The sequence below is a fragment of the Quercus suber genome, unplaced genomic scaffold, assembly GCF_002906115.3.
Source record: "Quercus suber isolate HL8 unplaced genomic scaffold, Cork oak 2.0 scaffold_295, whole genome shotgun sequence".
In the NCBI taxonomy this organism is placed as follows: Eukaryota; Viridiplantae; Streptophyta; class Magnoliopsida; order Fagales; family Fagaceae; genus Quercus; species Quercus suber.
Genome location: NW_027069751.1, coordinates 190667 through 210989, shown reverse-complemented (window position 1 = coordinate 210989; position 20323 = coordinate 190667). Strand labels below are relative to the sequence as shown.

Below are 20323 nucleotides of genomic sequence, written 5' to 3'. Positions count from 1 at the left end.
TGAATGGTGGAAGTTGTGGGGTGCTGATGCTCCAAACTTGCAAAAATTGGCAATTAGAATCCTTAGCCAAACTTCCGCCTCTTCTGGATGTGAGCGTTGTTGGAGTTTATTTGACCAAATACATTCTAAGAGGAGAAATAGGTTGGAGCATCAAAGGCTCAATGATCTTGTGTTTGTTCATCATAACTTGCGATTGAAACATAGGTAACTAAATGTTATATCTTGTCATTATATTAATTTTTAAGAAGTCATTTATATAATGTAATTGTTAGTTACTAGTTATGTTCAAATTCCAATAATGAGCATGACATTTTATGATGCAGGCTTTATAACAAAAAGTTTAATTTTGACCCCATTGATTATGCAAGTATCGACAAAACTGATTTTTGGGTATATGTGGAAGAGGAAGACCCATACCTTAATTATGAAGAGTTGGAGAATGCAATTTATGAAGAGGGTGCATATCCAGCAGAGCCTTCTTCTAATATTGAAGGTTAGTTTATATGTAAACAATTTGATAACCTATAATGATTTTTCTTTTATTTTTTTCAAACTTGTGTAAACATTATAATGATTTTTCTTTTTATTTTGTTCAAACTTGTGTGTAGAATCTGTAGATGATAGCAGTGAGGTTGAAGGAATTGAGTTGGGAACATTTGGACAGCCTATTAGCCCTCCTCCTGGATTTTCAGGGAATGATGATGAGCATGCTAACTTTCATGACATTGATGATTTATCATCATAATAATTCTGTTTGAACTTTGAAGTTCTATTTTGTATTTTAGAGATAATTTCTATATCTTTTTGTAAGACATAATGTGTAACTTGGAGTTTGAAGTTTTGTTGTTGTTTTTTAGAAGTAAGTTTTATGTATTTTTGTAAGAAACAATGTGTAGTTGTGTACTGTAACTTGTAGGCTTGTTTATGTATTTTTATTTTGTACTTTTAAGTTTTATGGATTACATTTACTTTTAGGTCTTCTTGTGCATTTGTAATAGAAGCAGTAATATAGAACAATGCCTCAGAACATCAGCAGTTGCTTATATAATGCAGTGTTCTTTAAATGGTTATATTCTACAGATTCAAGATAATATCAGATCTCTATTCTATCATAGTAAAGTTTTTATCATCTTGACTTGTTTTTCTTTTTCCCCAATACGTCACATAATCTTTGTCTTTCAGTATCATTTTGATTTTGCATGGGCTTATATACTTTTGGACTTGTATCATTGCCTTTTGTTGTGCTACCTACTTTGGTTTCATTTTTATTTTTTTGGGATCAATTTATTCTTTAATGATCCCTTTTCATGGATATGTTATTCAGGTTGCAAAAGATAGTGCTAATGCCATTATATTGGATGAAAACTTTATGACTATTTTAGTTAATTTTTCTAAATTTTATTAATTTAATGTTTTTATATATATTTAAAATAATTATTAAATTAATTATGACGTCATCACGGTTCGACCCCGGTTCGACCTCGATTCGACCTTAAAAACCTTGAACCTCTCTCTTTTACGGTTCAATGAACGGTCCGGGTCTGAAAACCATGGATTTTATTGTGTTAACCTAAAACTGAATAATTTATCTAAGTAATCACTTGGCTAAATATTTAGATTAAACAACTTGTGTTAAGGGGTCTAAAAACATACACGATACAAATGTAGAAATCCACGGTAATTATATCTCTTTCTTTTTCACATATTCTTCCAAATTTATTCCCTAGAATGGGCAGAATCAAGGTTCTCTCTCACCACTATTGTTAGAACATTGCAGAATCGAAGGTCTCTCTCATCACCATTTTTAGCATATTTGCACTATGTTGAGAATTCAAACCTCAAGCATAACGAGCATCTTGCCTTCCTTTCAACTTGTCATATGTGCTTCATTTAATGCAGTCCTAGTCGGTCCATCTCCTTTATTTTCTTCTTTATACTGTATTTTATTACATACTTTATCATGATATCATAACTATGTCACACGCATTTTCAAACCTAATTCCAGAGTGATGTTTTATTTTGTCTAATATTAACACAACTTTTGTCAACAAGCATCATTAAATAGGTCATGACTTTATTAGGAAGGAACAGGCCCATTTGTAGAACAGTAGCAGATGTCGTTTACGTTCTCAATGCCATTGTAGACATTGACCACTATGATAATGCAACAATTGAAATATCACAGTACATACCAAAAGGTGGCTATGCACAATTTCTTAAGGCTGATGGACTCCGAGCAAAGAGAGTAGGGATAGTGAGGGATCCCTTCTACAATTTTGGGAATGATACTATTGCCACTCAAACTGCTGAACATCTTAAAACACTAAGGTAACAAAACATGATCCCATGTATTACCTTAAATGTTGGAAAAATTATTAAAGTTGCTCCAAATTTTACTGCAAATGTTTACCAACTATTAGATTTATGATTAAGTGATTAAATTCACCATTTCCTAATAACTTAAGTTTTTGGGACAACCGGTAATTTAACATGATATCAAAGTAAGAGATCTTGAGTTCAATACCTGGCTTTACGCTATTTCCCATTAAAAATATTAAATTCCCACTTGTTGGGCTCCCACTTATTAAGTGGAAGGTTAGGCCCACAAGTGAGGGGGAGTGTTAGACTTATAGTTAAGTGATTAAATTCACAATTTCCTAATAGTTTAAACTTTTGGAACAATCAGTAATTTAACACCAACTAACATGAAAATGAATTTGATTAGTATTACATCAAAAACATTATAAGTAAAATACTTAAACACTTTTTCTTTTTAAAATTTCATGTTTTAAAAATTGATGCAACAAATTTTTAAGGCTTTTGCTATTATATTTGTAATAACTGTTGTTTCACCCATTTAGAACTTGATACAAATACTTCATGCAAATTCAGGAAACAAGGCACAATTCTGGTAGTCAATTTGGAAATAGTTAATATTGACAAAATCCATAGCCCCACGAGCGGTGACGGAACTGCATTGGCAACTGAGTTTAAAATATCCATCAATGCATATCTAAATGAGCTAGTGACTTCCCCAGTCCGTTCTTTAGCTGATTTGATTGACTTCAACAAGAAAAACTCAAAATTGGTCAGTATAATAAAGTTAGGTTCTTTTGATTTATGTGATGTCCTACATTCATACATAAAATTGACACAAATAATTGAGCAATGCCAAGGATATAAATTTTTTTCACAACTTGTTAGAGCATTTGTATCAGTCTGTCTAAAAGTTTTCATCTATTTTAACATAAAAAGCTACTTTTTCTATTTTACACAATAATTTGTCAAAAACGCCCTCTTCTTCTTGGGTTTGATGATTCATGTGGATTTATATATGGGTTTATGAGTTTGAGATCTATATCTAAGGATTTGTATATGGGTTTGATGATTTTGAGATCTATATTTGATGAATTTTATGATTAGTATGGATTTGATGACTTTGTTGATGAATTTGCAAAGCATTTTGCTGGGATTATAGTTGAGATAGAGATAGAAGAGAGAGAATCTGATGGGTGATGGAAGAAGTGAGAGAAAAAAAGATAGTAAAAAAATAAAATACAAAACTACAGTAACCGTGTATATTTACATGATTACTGTTGCAATAATGAAAATCTACAATGATATAGATGGACTGATGTGGGTAGGTTTGGGGCTTAAATGTGTAAATTTCACATATTTTCTATCATACATCAACTGGTGTGGATGCTTTTAAAGTGGTTGTGATTTGAGCAACATCACTTTTACATAAACTTATCACTATGTAATAACTTTACTTTTATTATAAGCAATCAGGGAAAAATTGGCTTTTGGCCTTTTTAAAAAAATAATCCAGCATTTTGCTCTCTTTCTCAAAATAATTAGAGAAATGTCTCTATTTTGTAACTCGATTTATGATAAATCGAGTTATTAAAAAAAAAAATATTATGGAGCCCTATAACGACATTTTTAAGTACCTATAACGACGTTTTTAGGACCTATAGTGACGTTTTGTAACTTGATCTACATGAAATCGAGTTATAGGCAATTTTTTTTTTTTTTTTATAAAAAAAAAAAAAAAAACCCCACACACACAACTTTTTTTTTTTTTTTTTTGAGAAGAACCCCACACACACAACTAATGTATCAGACAAGCATGAAACTATGGTTCAAAATCTTGTACTATTTTTAGTAAAAATATGATACAAACCCAAGAGAGAAAATCCCCTAAAAAAAGAGAGAGAGAGAGAGATATATGTACTGTTTATTTTTTTTTTTTTTTGGTTATGCTAGAGAAAATAGGATTGTATTTATGATGATAGAAACAAATAAGAAAATGATAAAGAAAATAATACCGATTCCACTATTCCATACTCGTTAGTTAGACTAAACACCTAATTGGATAATGGAATTTAATATTCTTAATTTATTGTTTAAAGGGCGTTTTCAATAGTCTTTAATGAGTTTCCATATATTAACTCTACTATTTAATATTTTTAATAGATCTTTCCGTAATTTTCAACGTCAAGTGTTGATTTTATATATTGTTTTTATTTAAATAGAAATGCTCTTTTCTTGCAATATTTCCAAATATAATTTTTAACATAATTACAAAGCTCTATCTTATAATTTTGTAACATAATAACAGAGTTAATATATGATTTATAGTTATCACAAGTTGCCAATTCACAATAGTTATCACAGCCTAAATTAATGGAATATGATTCATGTAAGAAACCTACGTTTTATAGATTGATTGGATGCAGCCATTTAAAAAAAAAAAAAAAAATTGTTGCTATCAATTATAATAAATACATGAATTAATGTTGCTAGAACAACCTTATATTTGCTTTCAAAAAAAATTTCATAATTTATTTTGGTAATAATGACCTAAATAAATTAAATTTATTTAAATCTCCAGTTGTGTTGGTGAGAGAACACATGTTGATATGGGTTTTAAAACTCACTGTCTAATTGGCACCATCCATATAGGAATAGCACACTTGGTGGGACAAACGCCTTTCAATTTTGCCTAATCAAGAAATTGTAAAAGTTATATTTAAATACAAACTAACCTATTTGACATTTTCCCGAAACTTTCAAATGTTGTTTTTATATATTGCTTTTATTTAAATAGTAATGGTCTTTTCTTGCAACATTTCCAAATATAATTTTTAGCATAATTTAGTTTATTGTAGCATAATATTCTAATGACAATACTTTCCATCCAAATGAAGGGTTAAAATGATAATAAAATAATTGGAATTTGCCAAAAAGGAATAACTCTAACAATAATATTTTCCATAGTGAAAGTCAAATTGTTGTTTAAAAAATATTTTATTTTAGTCCTAATTATATCAAGGATCTTGTTTCTTATTGGAAAGTATATTTCCAAACTAAGCCTAGTGCTGAAATAAAAAAAAATGGTAAATTTTATTTTCTCATTCAATGAGGAGCGGGTCAAGATATACACAAGGAAAAAAATTGTAAAAGTTTGTTGCCTAATCAAGAAATCACGACCATTAAGCCTATACAAAAATAAATAAATTATTGAATTTAATTTTTCACATTAATGTAAATCACTAAATTAGTAAAATAATTTCAATAAAATATTGCCTAAACAACTACTAAATTTGCAAGTTGAATTTCTCTCTGTTAAAAAGGTACATGTTTTAAATTTATTTTGAGAGTCCTACCAATGTAACGAAAGAAAAATAAGAGCTATTAATGGGGAATTAAAATTTATTATCATAAAAAGTGGAGATCCTTCAAACATGGAAGTTTAAAAAAAAAAAAAAAACTATGACAACTTTTAAATGGCAAGTTTGAGTAATAGGGTAAGTAATTTTTTCCCCATTAATAACTCATTAAAGTGGTGGCTATTTCAATGTTTCTTCAGGCCTTTCATAGTTTCACATTCACACAATTTGAAAAAAAAAAAAAAAAAAAAAAAAAAAAAATTTGTTGCTATCAATTATAATAAATACATGAATTAATGTTGCTAGAACAACCTTATATTTGCTTTCAAAAAAAATTTCATAATTTATTTTGGTAATAATGACCTAAATAAATTAAATTTATTTAAATCTCCAATTATGTTGGTGAGAGAACACATGTTGATATGGGTTTTAAAACTCACTGTCTAATTGGCACCATCCATATAGGAATAGCACACTTGGTGGGACAAACGCCTTTCAATTTTGCCTAATCAAGAAATTGTAAAAGTTATATTTAAATACAAACTAACCTATTTGACATTTTCCCGAAACTTTCAAATGTTGTTTTTATATATTGCTTTTATTTAAATAGTAATGGTCTTTTCTTGCAACATTTCCAAATATAATTTTTAGCATAATTTAGTTTATTGTATCATAATATTCTAATGACAATACTTTCCATCCAAATGAAGGGTTAAAATGATAATAAAATAATTGGAATTTGCCAAAAAGGAATAACTCTAACAATAATATTTTCCATAGTGAAAGTCAAATTGTTGTTTAAAAAATATTTTATTTTAGTCCTAATTATATCAAGGATCTTGTTTCTTATTGGAAAGTATATTTCCAAACTAAGCCTAGTGCTGATGTAAACAAAAATGGTAAATTTTATTTTCTCATTCAATGAGGAGCGGGTCAAGATATACACAAGGAAAAAAATTGTAAAAGTTTGTTGCCTAATCAAGAAATCACGACCATTAAGCCTATACAAATATAAATAAATTATTGAATTTAACTTTTCACATTAATGTAAATCACTAAATTAGTAAAATAATTTCAATAAAATATTGCCTAAACAACTACTAAATTTGCAAGTTGAATTTCTCTCTGTTAAAAAGGTACATGTTTTAAATTTATTTTGAGAGTCTTATCAATGTAACGAAAGAAAAATAAGAGCTATTAATGGGGAATTAAAATTTATTATCATAAAAAGTGGAGATCCTTCAAACATGGAAGTTTAAAAATAAAAATAAAACTATGACAACTTTTAAATGGCAAGTTTGAGTAATAGGGTAAGTAATTTTTTCCCCATTAATAACTCATTAAAGTGGTGGCTATTTCAATGTTTCTTCAGGCCTTTCACAGTTTCACATTCACACAATTTGGGAAAAAAAAAAAAAGAAGACCCGACCCAGTACCCGAACACCCGACCCGACCCGAGACCCGTAATTTTCGGGTTGGATCGGGTTTCTCCCTGATAAACCCGAATGTTATCGGGTCGGGTTGCGGGTGGCAGTAAAACCGACCCGACCCGACCCGATATCAGTCCTAATACAAATACACTCCTGATGTATTTGAGCTTCCTCCTTTCATTTATAAAGCTGTTTTATTAAAATAATTTCTACGTTTTATGAAAAATCTTTTTTATTTTTTTTGTTAACAGCGTTCGGCCAACTTAAAAGTACATGGATCTTAGTTGTTCCCAAAACCTCGTTAGGACACCTGACTTTTCAGGTGTTCCGAATCTTGAGGAGCTAAGACTTTCTTATTGTGGTCGATTGGTTGAGATCCACCCATCTACTGGACAACTCAGCAAGCTTAGGTATTTAGATCTGCAACGCTGCTATAATCTTACTGATCTTCCCTGCATATCTGCTGTGCAGTCCCTTACGTTTCTTGATCTTTCTCGTTGCTTTAAACTCAGTTTGTTTCCGAAATTTACGGGAATTATGAAAAGCCTATCGACACTCAATTTGGCCTGGACTGCTATGAAGAAAGCAGAGCCCTCATCAATCGAGTGTTTGCCTGCCCTTACTTTCTTAGATCTAAGTCACTGCACAATTCTCGAATGTCTTCTAAGCAACATGGATAATTTAAAGTACTTAAAGTACATGGATCTTAGTTGTTCCCCAAACCTCATTAGGACACCTGACTTTTCAAGTGTTCCGATACTTGAGGAACTAGGACTTTCTAATTGCTGTCGATTGGTTGAGATCCACCCATCTATTGGACAACTCAAAAAGCTTAGGTACTTAAGGCTGTCCTGGTGCACTTCTCTTACCAATCTTCCCAGCATGTCTGCTGAAATGATGCAGTCCCTTATGGGTCTAGATCTTTCTCGTTGCTACAAAATCAGTTCTATTCCGAAATTTACTGGAACTATGAAAAGCCTATCGGAACTCAATTTGAGCTGGACTGCTATTGAGAAAGTAGAACCCTCATCAATCGAGTGTTTGACTGCTCTTGCTTTCTTAGATCTAAGTCACTGCACACGTCTTGAATGTCTTCCAAGCAACATGGATAATTTGTGGTCTCTTGAAACACTCGATCTTTCCCAATGCTCAAAACTAAAATTGTTGCCAAGGCTTCCATCAAATGTAAGATGTATAAAGCCTGAAGGTTTTTCTTTCCTAAACTTTTCACCAGAAGGGGTCAAACTAAGTATCTGGTCACAATCTCTCTCCCAATGGCTTCCATTTGATGAGAGCGGCAGTCTAGTGGGATTTACAAAACTGTTCCATTTCCTACGGGTAATCTCTTCTCTCTCTTCTCTCTCTCTCTCTCTCTCTTGAATAGTTAAATAATAATAGTTAACAATAGTCATGTTTTGGTTTGGGTACAGGGGCTCTTTTATCATAAAGCCGTTTTGGGTGGATATATTATTCGGTCATGGTCAGCTGTAAAAGCGGGGTTTTCAATAAACATAAAGCTGCCTGCAAATTGGTATAATAGTAAATGGATAGGATTTGCTCTCTGGGCATCACTTCCACGTGCTGTAGAAGTGAAAGTGAAAAATGGTATTAGAGCTCGTGTGATAACCCTTGGTGTTTGGGAGCGCGATGCCTCTGTACATTCTACTACCTATATAAACGATATTTGCCTATTGTATTTGTCTCGTGAGCGTTGGTTTGCTACTGTTGGGAATGATGAATGCAGTCAGATTACGGTTATGTTCAACTCAAGTTACTCAACCGTACATATATGGGGGGAATGTGGGGTCAGTTTTATATACAAGCAAGGTGTGGTCCGTGTGGATGAGCTCAACGAAACAAATGCACCATGTTTTATTGAGAGCTTTGGGGAAGTATCCATCTATAAATTAACTGGTAAAAGTCCATCTCAACCATCCTTCCCATTAATGGCCAATCTTATTCTATCTTATTTTCTTTCTAACTATATATACATCTGGTTTTGTCACTGGCAAGTAAGTCAAGTCATTTTTCTTTTTCTTCTTTTGGCTCACCATGTGCAAGCATATATATATTCTTCATAATCATTGGTTTCATGCTTTCCAAAATAGGTAGGAAGCAAACTCAAATTACACTCATTAGTAATGAGTAAATTATTATAATAATCATCATACTAACTCAGGTTTTCACATATATGCAGGTGGTGATGATGATGTACATATAGTCGATGATGATGGGGTACATAAATTCCGTCATGATGTACACAAATTTGGTGATGATGATTTTGATGATGATGATATATAGAGTTGGTGATGGTAATGATTGACATGACTGCAAAAGATGACACATAAGGGCTGTTAATACTTGACTATCTTTTTTTCATTGGATGGATTTCAATCAAGGCTTAGGCAATTAGATGTGAACATGCATTTCAAACAGCCTGACCATGTTTTAATCAATCTGTATTTGGTTTATTTACAATGATTTGGAAACTTGTTCAAGTGGCATATCTGTGCATCTTGTTTCAAAATGAAAATGGAGTTGAAGATCTACTTTTACATGGGATCTAGGTATAGACAGATAATGAGTTATAAGGTTTTACTAATTATATTTCTTCTTGGATGAATTTCAAGTGAGTTTAGTGCTATTGGATTGCATACAAGCATTACTTCAGGTAACTTTGTCACATTTCTCTCTTCTATGTGGATTTGAGTTATTGTCTATGAGACAGTGATTTGTGAATTTTGAAGCAGAACTTTAAGGGTATAAGTTTTTATCAATCTAGCTATGGTATGAAATAAGCATTAATTTTAGTATTCTATCTTGAATATTTTCCTTGCAGTTCAAAAGTTGCAAGTTTCAAACAAGTTCACTTGTAAAGTAATATGCTTTTTAGATTATAATGGAGCCCTATATATTCAAGGGGAAATGTCCTGTTAGTAGTTATGCTTGCCTTTAAATTGTGTTATTTTCTACTATTCATCAAGGGTTATTAGAGGGCGTGTTTGGCAACATTTAGGAGCCTAGTTTGCAGTCTAGTATGTACCTTTTCGGCATTCGTTGTACAGTTGAGAGGGAAAGGACTATGGATCAGATTCTTGATAGGGTCTATTGAACAAGCATTTCTGTTTGCTCTTGGAATAAATTTAATTAATAGGCAAAAACAGATTAATGCGCAATCTTTGAAGTTGTTCCTTTCTTTAAATTTGCTTCCTTAACCGTTCCTTTCTTTAAATTTGCTTCCTTAACCCATCATTTCCCTCTTATTGTGCAATTTAGGTTCAATTTACTTAATGGGCACTCAAATACAAGTGTGCTCTACATTCCTTACTTTTCTTGTAGAATACATAAATTAGATCACCTGTGTAAGCCCAACGCAGCATTCTGTCCGGTGTGCCTAATCTATTCCTCATTACTAGCCAATAATAGAATGCAAGTCCTGTAATAGCTTGAGAGAATCAGATGACTTTCCCCAGTTGAATTTTGTTTTTATTTTCTTGTTTCTAGTTTTTCTGTTTCTACTTTCTTAAGTTTATTGTTAATGAAATTTCTTTATCCATATAAAAAAAAAAAAAAAAAAAAGACCTGTAAAACGAGAGTGGAAGGGACTCTGACCAGAGTTACTCCACCTTTACGTTCTCACAGTTAGACCAACCACTTCTTGATTGTGGCATACCCTTATTGGAATTGATTGTTTAGACCAACCATATGTGCTGTCAAATTGGTGTCTTCGGCTTTCTTTATATTCCAATTGCTTCTGCATTTGTGCCAATGCCCTGCTTTTATTAGCGTAGATTAGAAGGCACACCTTTAGATTTACCAATTGCTAATGAAATATATGTATCCATAGTAAAGCTGAAAAATTTCTCAGCTCAATCCAGTATTGGGCTATCCCAACTTTGGTCATGTTGAAACTAGACTACCTTTGTCCTTGACTGAACCTCAGCTAGCCTACTTAGTCTATATTTTATTTTGGTTTGAGCTCATTCTAGTTCACAAGCCTAAGTTAACTTTATTAACTTGCTAAAATCAACAACATAATATCTGTTAATTTACTAATACAAATTGGCAATCCAAAAGCATAGTTCTTTGACATTGATGTTTGTTTAATCCATTGTTGCCGTTATTACCATCATCACATCATAATTATAATTTTACCATAGATGTCTTCTGGTTTGAGAATCTGAAATGTCAGGCTAAGAGATATAATTCAGTCATCATGATAAGTGAATTTTCATGGCTTCTAGTGTGTGGGATGGCTGGTGCATGAAGGGCTTTATACAGACATGCTAGTGGGGCAGAGCTATTCCTACTGCATATGGGAGTTCTTTCACTTTGGTGTTCCTTCTGCAGGAATGGTTTGGTAATTTTTTTTTTTTTTTTTTTGTTCTTTCTGTCAAGAAAATGGTAGTCTTCATTTTTTGGCTACATGTATTAAGTCTCTTAACATTTTGTTGCTTGCCAATTACTATACTAGGCTTCTAATTTCTCACTGTATGCAGCTTGGAAATTACTTATTTGTGCTATTAGCCTACTACATACCACATGCATTTGGAGCCACAGCAAAGTTTGCTCTAAACGTGTTTCCTTACGCCTGAACTTATTTAAGCATGGTATACAATTGTTTTGAAAAAGAATGCATCAAACACTTCGTAGCAATTGGGCTTCAAATGAGTTGGGAGGTGGGAATCCACAAGCAGCTAAAATGACTTTCAAGATTGTAATGGTTCTTGTAGTTGCAGAGATGGTTATCATAGGCATGATTCTCCTCTTTTGCCTCTATGTTTTGGGCTATGCCTTCAGCAGAGAAGGAAGTTTTGGATCATGATTTGTCTCTCAATAATTATGGATGGCTTACTAGCAGTACTTTCAGGGTAACTTTCTCACATTTCTCTCATGTAATGGCCATTTACTTGGAGCAAAACTTTTGAATTTGTAACTTATTTATTCAAGGTATACCATCAACTGAGCATTCATTCATTATTCAGTTTAGAATATTTTCTTTAGAATTTAGAAGTTAATTAATAGTAAAAAAAATATAAAAATAAATAAATAAAGGTATCAAACAAGTTTGCTCTTGAATAATTTTCTATTTTTGGGTTATAATAGTTGTGGCCTAATCATTTACTATCTTTCTTCAAAACAGACCAGCATATCAAGAAAATGTGAAGTTGTAATCTTCCTTGATGCAATGCCTTTAACCCTACAAATCTATTTTCTGCTTTGCATCTGGGGTTGCTAGAGGAAGTGGCAGGTAGCATATAGGAGCCTATGTCAATTTTGGGGCATGTGATCTGGTTGGGGTTCCATTAGTCGTCCTTTGTGTACACTGCAGAGCGAAAGGCTTGTAGATTGGACTATTGACATTGTGTTCTGTACAAGCATTTCTTTTTCTACTTGCTCTTAAAACAAGTTTCACAAATTGGCAAAAACAATTTATTATTGCCAAGAAAAAAAATCTCCCTTTCTTTATAATTGGTTTTTCTCACAGCAAAAACTACAATTCATGTTCAACTTGATCATATAATATGAAAATTTGGAATCTTATAATTATTTTTTTTTTTTGGAATAACTCGTGTCTGATCCATCTGTTTTAAATTTGGTGGTTAGGGAACATTTTAGGCTAATCAGACTAAACCAATTTTGAAATCTTAGTTGGATTTATGATGATGTTTCAAACATCAAAAGCAAGAGAGTATATTTGATGGTAATTTTTACTCTGGACTCAAGAGTGGATCAAGTTTAATGGACACAATATATTATTTGTGATTCCAGAGACTATATAATTTGGCTAATCCAGCTTTCAAAAAGAAAAAAGAAAAAATAGCTAATCCTTATATTCATCCAATTGTATAGAAATGCAAATTTGTGCTTTATGAAGGAATATAAAAAAAATAATAATAACAATATCATTATTCTACCATCTGGCACAGTTTGAAGGCGGAAATAATTTTTATTTTTATTTTATTTTTTTGTCTTTCCAAAGTTCTTTTTGTGAAGATTTTGGGCTTTCGGGGAATTAGGACAGGAGGTTCTTTAGTAAGATGATGGTACAATTTGTTGGTAGGTTCTAATTAGTTCAACTGGTTAAGTTTCTTATTATCAAATAAAAGTTATCTAGGCTTTGATACCCGCCTACACACAAAAAAAAAAAAAAAAAACAATTTGTCAGGCTTTCCTTTGCAAATTATTTGTAAATTACTTTCCCTTTCTTTTGCTTAAATTTCAGTTGATTCTAGGCAAATCTACAATGAATATGATTGACAGTAAAAAAACATTGGAAACATTTTAGTCCAGAATAATTTATCTTGGGAATTATTGAATAGTTTCAAATCTTTCTTGCTTTTCTTGTCCATTTGGTGGGCCGATGTTTGATTTTTAATGTTGGGTAAATAAAGTATTGGGTAAGTATTATTTTTTAAACCAAATACTTTAGGGGAGTTTCAAATCAAACCCTATAATTTCGTTAGTTTCAAATCAAATTCTAGATTGTTTCAATATCTATAAGTTAGAAATTCATCTATGCTTAGAAAAGAGCAGTGTCCTTGCACAGAAGCAATAAAACAAGTTGAGTCCTCTTTTGATATGTAATAATGCTTCATTCTAAATAGATGAAATAACACAATGTAGCAGTGTGCTAAGGACCAAGTTGAGTTCTCTATTGAATGCTATCAGATCATATAGCAAGAAATACCTACAGAGAAAGCAAATAAGGAAACCTGGAAACCAACTCCAGAATTTTTTGTGGAAAGTACCACTAGTGTGGTGCTAAGACGCTCAGATGAAAGAGTTTTAAAAGTTTGGGTATCATTGATTCCTAAAGTCAATCAAACAGAGATAGATGCTTTAGCATTTAGACAAGCTATCCTCCTTGACCTTGTTAAAAATGAAAATTTCAATAATGTTATTGTAGAGAGAGAAATGCTCTACAGGTAGTTCAAGCTATTCCAAGAAAATCCCAGTTGGTCATAGTTGTTGTAAATCGACTTCAGAGCATGATTTTGAAGGACCTTTGTTCCCTAGCAGCTTTCATGGAGATACGATTTAAGCCTTGTTGTATACTTGAATGTATGATTCCTCTGGGTGTTGTTAGAGCGTCCACACTATATGTGCTAATGTGCCAAATGCCGGCATTTGGCACATTTGACACACCAAATACCAAAAACCCCATTTTATCAGATGTTCCAAATGTCATAATTTTTGCCACATATGAACAGCGTCGTTGCATATTTGCCATTGTACGGACGGGAATGGTATAATTGATTAATATTTGTTTATTCTCTTTTCTCTCTCCTCTCTCTTCAGTTTATTCTTTTCTCTTCTCTCTCACCTCTGTTCTCTCTCTTATAAATTGTTGATCTTGATCCGTCATCACTGATCCATCATCATCAATCTCTCATTGGTTGCATTTTGCATCGTCATCGTCATCACCATCGTCATTGCCGATCGGAATCGACGTTGAGGTGAGATCGAAGTGTTCGTCACGATCGTGGGCATCAACGTTGAGGTGAGGTGAGATCTTGATCGTGGGTTGCCAGTGCTAGTGGGTTTTGGTTGTCGGTGCAAGTGGATTCGTGGCTTTGGGTTGGTGGTGCTAGTAGTTTCGTGGGTTTGGGTTGCCAATGCTAGTGAGTTTTGGTTGTGTTTTCTGGGTTTGAGTTGTTGTGCTAGTGGGTGTTGCTCTATTTTTAATGGGTTTTATGGTGGGTTGTTGATGATGGTGGTTGTGGTGGTGGTTTTGTTTTTAGTTTTTAGTTTTGTAATGGATTGTGGCTGCCACGATGGTGGTGGTGGCGGCGGCGGCAGAAGTGTTGTGGTTGTTATTTATTGTGTTAGATATATTATTTTATTGTGTTATTTATATTATTTTAATGTGTAGTAAATATTATTTTAACATATAGAATTGAATGATAAAACATCTGATAAATGGGATGTTGTAAAATGATGTGGTAAAATAATAAAGTAGGTCTTTGGTGTGGGAAAATGACATTTTTTGTTGCAACATATGCTGTGGATGCTAAGCTTCATTTTGTGAGGAAAATAAAAAAGAAATTAAAATCCACAATCCAACTAAAAAATATTTAGGGTTTATATTGACACAATTTTAAAAGTTTAGGGCTTAATTTGAAATTAGCATAATTATCAAGTTCAATTTGTAATGTAGTCTTATTATATACCTCCTATGGTTTTCTTCTAAGGGGGGGGGGGGGGGTAAACAAGGAGAGATGAAACTCTTCTAAAAAAATTGAGATGCTTTTTTTTTTTTTTTTGAGAAAAAGGTGAGGAAATTTTTTTTTGAGAGAAAGGATTTTACTGATGGATGCCCTCAGGGCATCTATTAATAAATTATCTTAGAAAGCCATTTTATTATGGAAAAAGAATAAAATAACTAACTTTCTTACAATTTTTTTTTTTAATATTTTTTATAAAAGTGGTATTAAAACTTTTTAAAATAGTTCATTAAAAAATTTCCTATGGGCATCTATTAATAAAACCATTTTACTTAAGAACAAAGTTTAACTACAAAATTGGTTGTAACTTAAAATTACAACCTTACCCAATATATTTTTATTGGAGATGAATTTTGACAAATCTAGCATTGGATTACATTTTTTTTCTCATATCTTCTATGCTTGCAAATTTTTAGAAAATTAAAAATTAATAGCTATGTCATCAATAAATTGTTTAAATTACAAGTTTTTGTACTTAAAAATTATATATAAAATATAAGTTTATAAATTATATAGTAAATAATATCCGAATGACACAAAATTTGACATGTATATTAATAAAATCATAAAGAATATACAATTCAATAATTAGAGTTTCAAAATACATAGTAATATTAATTTTTTTAAATATAAAATTTTATTTTAAGTTACAACTAATTTTGTAATTAAATTGTACCCTTTATGTAATTTAAAATTAATTATTAATAGAATAATAGGTAGCTTAAAGGCACGTTAACCGGGCCCTTCTACAAATTCTCCCACACAGCGGCAGTTAGCGGAAGTCAGCTTATTCTTAACTTTATTGACCGGTTGCCGGTTTCAGCCAGCGTTGATTTCCTCTGCCTTTTGCTCTCTCGCAATCACAATCACTGCTCCTATTTTTCATTTCCCAAATCACTTTTTTCTTCAGTTCTATACATATTGTGCTTCAAATTTTATCTCTATTGACTTCCATGAGAACTCAAGGAGGCTCTACGTCATCACCATCATCTTCTTCTTCTTCTCTTCTTCAACACCTCAGTCTCACTGGAAATACAAGGTGTTTCTCAGTTTTAGAAAAAGCTTTTGATGAACCCAAAAAAATGTGGAGAGCTGCTTTGAGAGAAGTGGCCAATCTCTCTGGTTAGTATTTACAAAGATAGCCAATTTTCATTACTAATTTATTTCTGTTGATATTTAAATGACAAGTCTTTCTTTCATATACGATGGAAGTATATAAATTGCTATGCATAATATGCATGGATTGAAACACTAGTTCAATTTCTGTTGCAATCAGTGCTTATACTGTTACAAATAGTTTGTGACCCCTGCCCTTTTGTTATTAAAGGTGTTGGTGGTGCATTTAACAAAAAGAACATAACATTTATCTTCATTATATATATTTTTAGGTAAATTAGTATTTGAATTTTGCAATTTGACCATTCTACAATTTAATCCATAAAATTTCAATTATTAAATTGAAATCCCTAAAATGAGACTGTTACGATTCTGTCCAAATTAATAGATATTGTATCTTACAAGTAGTTTTTTTTTTAGGAAATATATTCTCAAGCTTTACTCTTATACTGCTGTATGGATTTTGCTAAGGTAGATTGTTCAGTCCTATTTCGGAATCCTATTTGTAATTGTCCAAGCATTATGCTAATTTTCATTTTCACCTTGTGCTGCAAATTCTAGAGAATTTTGCCAAATAAATTTTTGACCTGTGGAAACTATAGACTGCGTACTTCTTTTGGCACGTCTAATGTGATTATACTTTAGAATCATTGGAGCCATGCCTTCAAAAACAGTCAAGAAGCAACTTTAATTACACTCATTAGGAATGGGTCAATAATTATCGTACCATACTGACTCAAGGTTTTTACATATATACATATTATAATTGACATGTCTGCAGATGATGATTTCAATGTTCTTTTCATACCTTGATTGACTGTAAAATAGGGAGGAGGATTTTCATAGGATGAATTTGAATTGAGGCTACTGATATTGAATGTGCACAAGCATTTCTATCAATCTAACTATGTTTTTTCTATTTCTTTTTTTTGGATAAAAATCCTGATATGTTGTAATGAATTTATATATTGTGATGATTTGGAAATGAATTCGTGTGACATATCCTTCTTTCATATTGAGAATATAGTCAGGATCTTTTCTTTTACTTTCCTTTTTTCCCCTCTTTTGACAGGTTCTAGTTAATATAAGATATGATATATATATATATATATATGGTTTCAATTATTAGGTTTTCATAGGATGAAGTAAAGTTAAATTGAGCCTACTGCTATCGGATTGCCTACAAGCTATACTTTTAGGTACCTTTCTCACATTTATCTCATGTAGTGTATTTGAGTTAATCTATATGAGAGCATGAGTTGTGAATTTTGGCGAAGTTTTAAAAGATATTACCTTTTTTTTTCTCAATCACACAATATGATCAGATAAGCATTAACTCAGTCTTTGTTCTAGAATATGTACTTACAATTAAAAAGTCTACAAATACTTTTGAAAGCGTCAAACAATTTCACCCTTGATGTAATCTTCTTCCTAGGACTTACTGACGCAGGACAACCAGAACGAAAACTAAACAATAGAAAAATAAAGGGATATGACCTAGGAGTCAGCACCTAGGCCTTGATTGGAGTCAGCACCAAGCGGGGAAACCACTAGGAGTCAGCACTTAGGGTAGACCTGGAGTCAGCACCAGACCAAAGAAAGACCAAATGGCCATTTTTTTCATTCATCAAAATATCAACTATCTCCTCAAGGAGTACAATAAGTTGCTTATAAAGGATTGCTAAACCCTAGTTCTAATTGGCTAGGAAACCCTAATTGCCTTATTACAAAAATAACCTTACTTCTAAATTAAAATACTAAAAGCCCAATAAACTAATAGGACCTAAAACATAAAAATACAATGGGCTTGCAAACATAAATAATACTAAATAATAATCTTCTTGTGTCTCCCGCATCACTTACCTACTTGATAGTTAAGGGCCTTACGGCCTAACCATTATATTGTTAATATTTTTCTTCAAAATAAACCAGCATATCAAGCTAATGTAGAAGTTGTGATTTTTCCTTTAAATCACCGGAGGTATTGGCTAGCAACATAGAGGAGCCTATGTCTATCTTGAAGCATATTATCTGGTTAGGACACCAGTATGTGCTGTTGTGGCCTTTGTTAAATCTTTGAAAGTCCTTTCGATTGGATTTAGAGACAGGGTCTATTTTACAAGCTTATTTCTTTATATTGCTAAAATGTACAAGCATTTTTGTTTGCCCATGGAACAAGTTTCACAAATTGGCGAAAGCAGGTTACTAGTACAAAAATTCTTCCTTTCTACAAAATTTTTCCCCCACCCTCCCTCCCATTTTCTAATTTGTCTTCTTCTCTATACTGCAATTTATGTCAACTTTATCATATAGCATGAATTTTTGAAGCCTCCTAACCATTTCAGACTAGAGTAATTGGTGTCAAATCTATATTTTATTAAAATTGGTGGTAATTGAAACATGCTAGGCCTTTAGACTAAACTAGTTTTGAATGCTTAGTTGGATTTTTATTGATGTTTCAGGTTTTCAAAGCTAGAGTGGGGATATATCAGTGAGACTATTTTAGTAGATAAGATAATAATAGAGACCAATTTTTGTTTCTACTTAAGTTTATTGTTAATGAAATTTCTTATTCTTAAAAGAAGAAAAATTAAAAATATATAAAAATAAATAAAACCTGCAAAACAAGAGACTGGAAAGGACTCTCACCAAAGTTACTCCACCATTAGGTTCTTTACAATTAGACCTAATGGTGGAGTAACTTTGGTGAGAGTCCTTTCCAGTCTCTCTTGAAGTAATCTCTTTATTGCAATTAAAAGGTCAACAAACATTGTTGAAAGTGTCAAACAAGTTCTCTCTTGAAGTAATCTCTTTCTTGGACTTGTCTAGTTGATAGTTATGGTATGGCCATCTTCAAAATAAATCAGCAAATCAGGCCATTGTAGAAGTCACGATTCTTCTTTCGTATTGCTAGAGGAATCAGCTGGAAACATACAGGGAGAATATGTCAATCTCGGAGAATATTATCTGGTTGAGAGTCCAGTAGGTGCCGTTTTGGTCTTTATTGTATGCTCAAAGTCCTTTGGATTGGATTTAGAGAGAGGGCCTATTGTAAAAGCATTTCTAGTTGATTGTGGAACCAGTTTCACAAATTGGCGAAAGAGGATTATTAGTACCAAAAAAACTTCCTTTCTACGTAGTTGTCCAACAACCCCCCCCCCCCCCCCCTCTCTCTTTCTCTTTACAACAATCTATTTATATTTAAATTGATCATAAACATGAATATTCCAAAGCTTTTGACTGTTTCAGGTTAGAATAACTGGTGTCAAATCTATATTTCATTAGAATTGGTGGCAATTGAAACGTGCTACGCTCGTACACTAAACTGGTTTTGAACGCTTATTAATTGGATTTTTATAGATGTTTCAGGTGTCAAAAGCTAAGGAAAGGATATTTGAGGGAGATTCTTGTAGCAGATAACATAATATAGAGAGAAATTTGTGTTTGTTTTGAAAAAATAAATTATAACTAAATAAATAAATAATAATAATAATAATTTCTTGACCTTTCTTTTCATCAACATTATGTGACAATGTAAATAATATAATTATGGTGCAATGTAAATGATGATTAATAAAAGATCTTGTGAGCATTGGTATCTTTCCTAGTTACTTGTAATGAAGCACATATATAGGTGGTGTTACTTGTACACTATTCACTAGATGTCGAAAATGATTGTGAACCGTAGCGGTTTAAGTACCTTACAAACTAGAGCCATATCAATTAAGCAGTTATCAATGCGCCTATGTTCTATTCGTATCTCTTCCTAAGGTACTTCTATTTGGTTTTAGGTCTAAGTGTTCACCATCATGAACATGATGTCCTTTTTATGAAATAAATCTTTGATTACCTATCAAAAAGAAAAAAAGCTAAT

General features: G+C 32.1%; 1 protein-coding gene and 2 long non-coding RNA genes across 4 annotated transcripts; all 3 read left to right on the top strand.

Annotated features, from left to right (window-relative positions):
- The first annotated feature begins 73 nt into the window (after positions 1-73).
- LOC112039589 (uncharacterized) lies at positions 74-779 on the top strand. Its single transcript, XR_010632521.1, has 3 exons — positions 74-204; positions 324-493; positions 609-779. It is a non-coding gene; the product is annotated as an uncharacterized LOC112039589 (long non-coding RNA).
- Positions 780-7343: 6564 nt separating this feature from the next.
- Positions 7344-12655, top strand: LOC112021380 (disease resistance protein Roq1-like). Of its 2 annotated transcripts, none has more exons than XM_065782269.1 (6): positions 7344-8443; positions 8536-9019; positions 9303-9672; positions 11350-11465; positions 11605-11976; positions 12249-12655. In XM_065782269.1, exons 1-3 carry the CDS (start codon positions 7379-7381, stop codon positions 9404-9406), a joined length of 1653 nt encoding a protein of 550 aa, XP_065638341.1. In that variant the 5' UTR covers positions 7344-7378; the 3' UTR covers positions 9407-9672; positions 11350-11465; positions 11605-11976; positions 12249-12655. The 2 variants fall into 2 exon arrangements, with proteins under 2 accessions (XP_065638341.1, XP_065638340.1); XM_065782268.1 differs by having other exon boundaries at positions 9303-9776.
- Positions 12656-16082: 3427 nt separating this feature from the next.
- LOC136071225 (uncharacterized) lies at positions 16083-20041 on the top strand. Its single transcript, XR_010632519.1, has 3 exons — positions 16083-16455; positions 17579-17648; positions 19810-20041. It is a non-coding gene; the product is annotated as an uncharacterized LOC136071225 (long non-coding RNA).
- The last annotated feature ends 282 nt before the right edge of the window (positions 20042-20323 follow it).

Excerpts from the sequence above, each read along its gene's own strand:
- LOC112021380 (XM_065782269.1), top strand. The coding sequence starts at position 7,379 with ATGGATCTTAGTTGTTCCCAAAACCTCGTTAGGACACCTGACTTTTCA. Across the intron at positions 8,444-8,535 it reads AACTGTTCCATTTCCTACGG|GGGCTCTTTTATCATAAAGC; the intron begins GTAATCTCTTCT and ends GTTTGGGTACAG. Across the intron at positions 9,020-9,302 it reads ATCCATCTATAAATTAACTG|GTGGTGATGATGATGTACAT; the intron begins GTAAAAGTCCAT and ends ACATATATGCAG.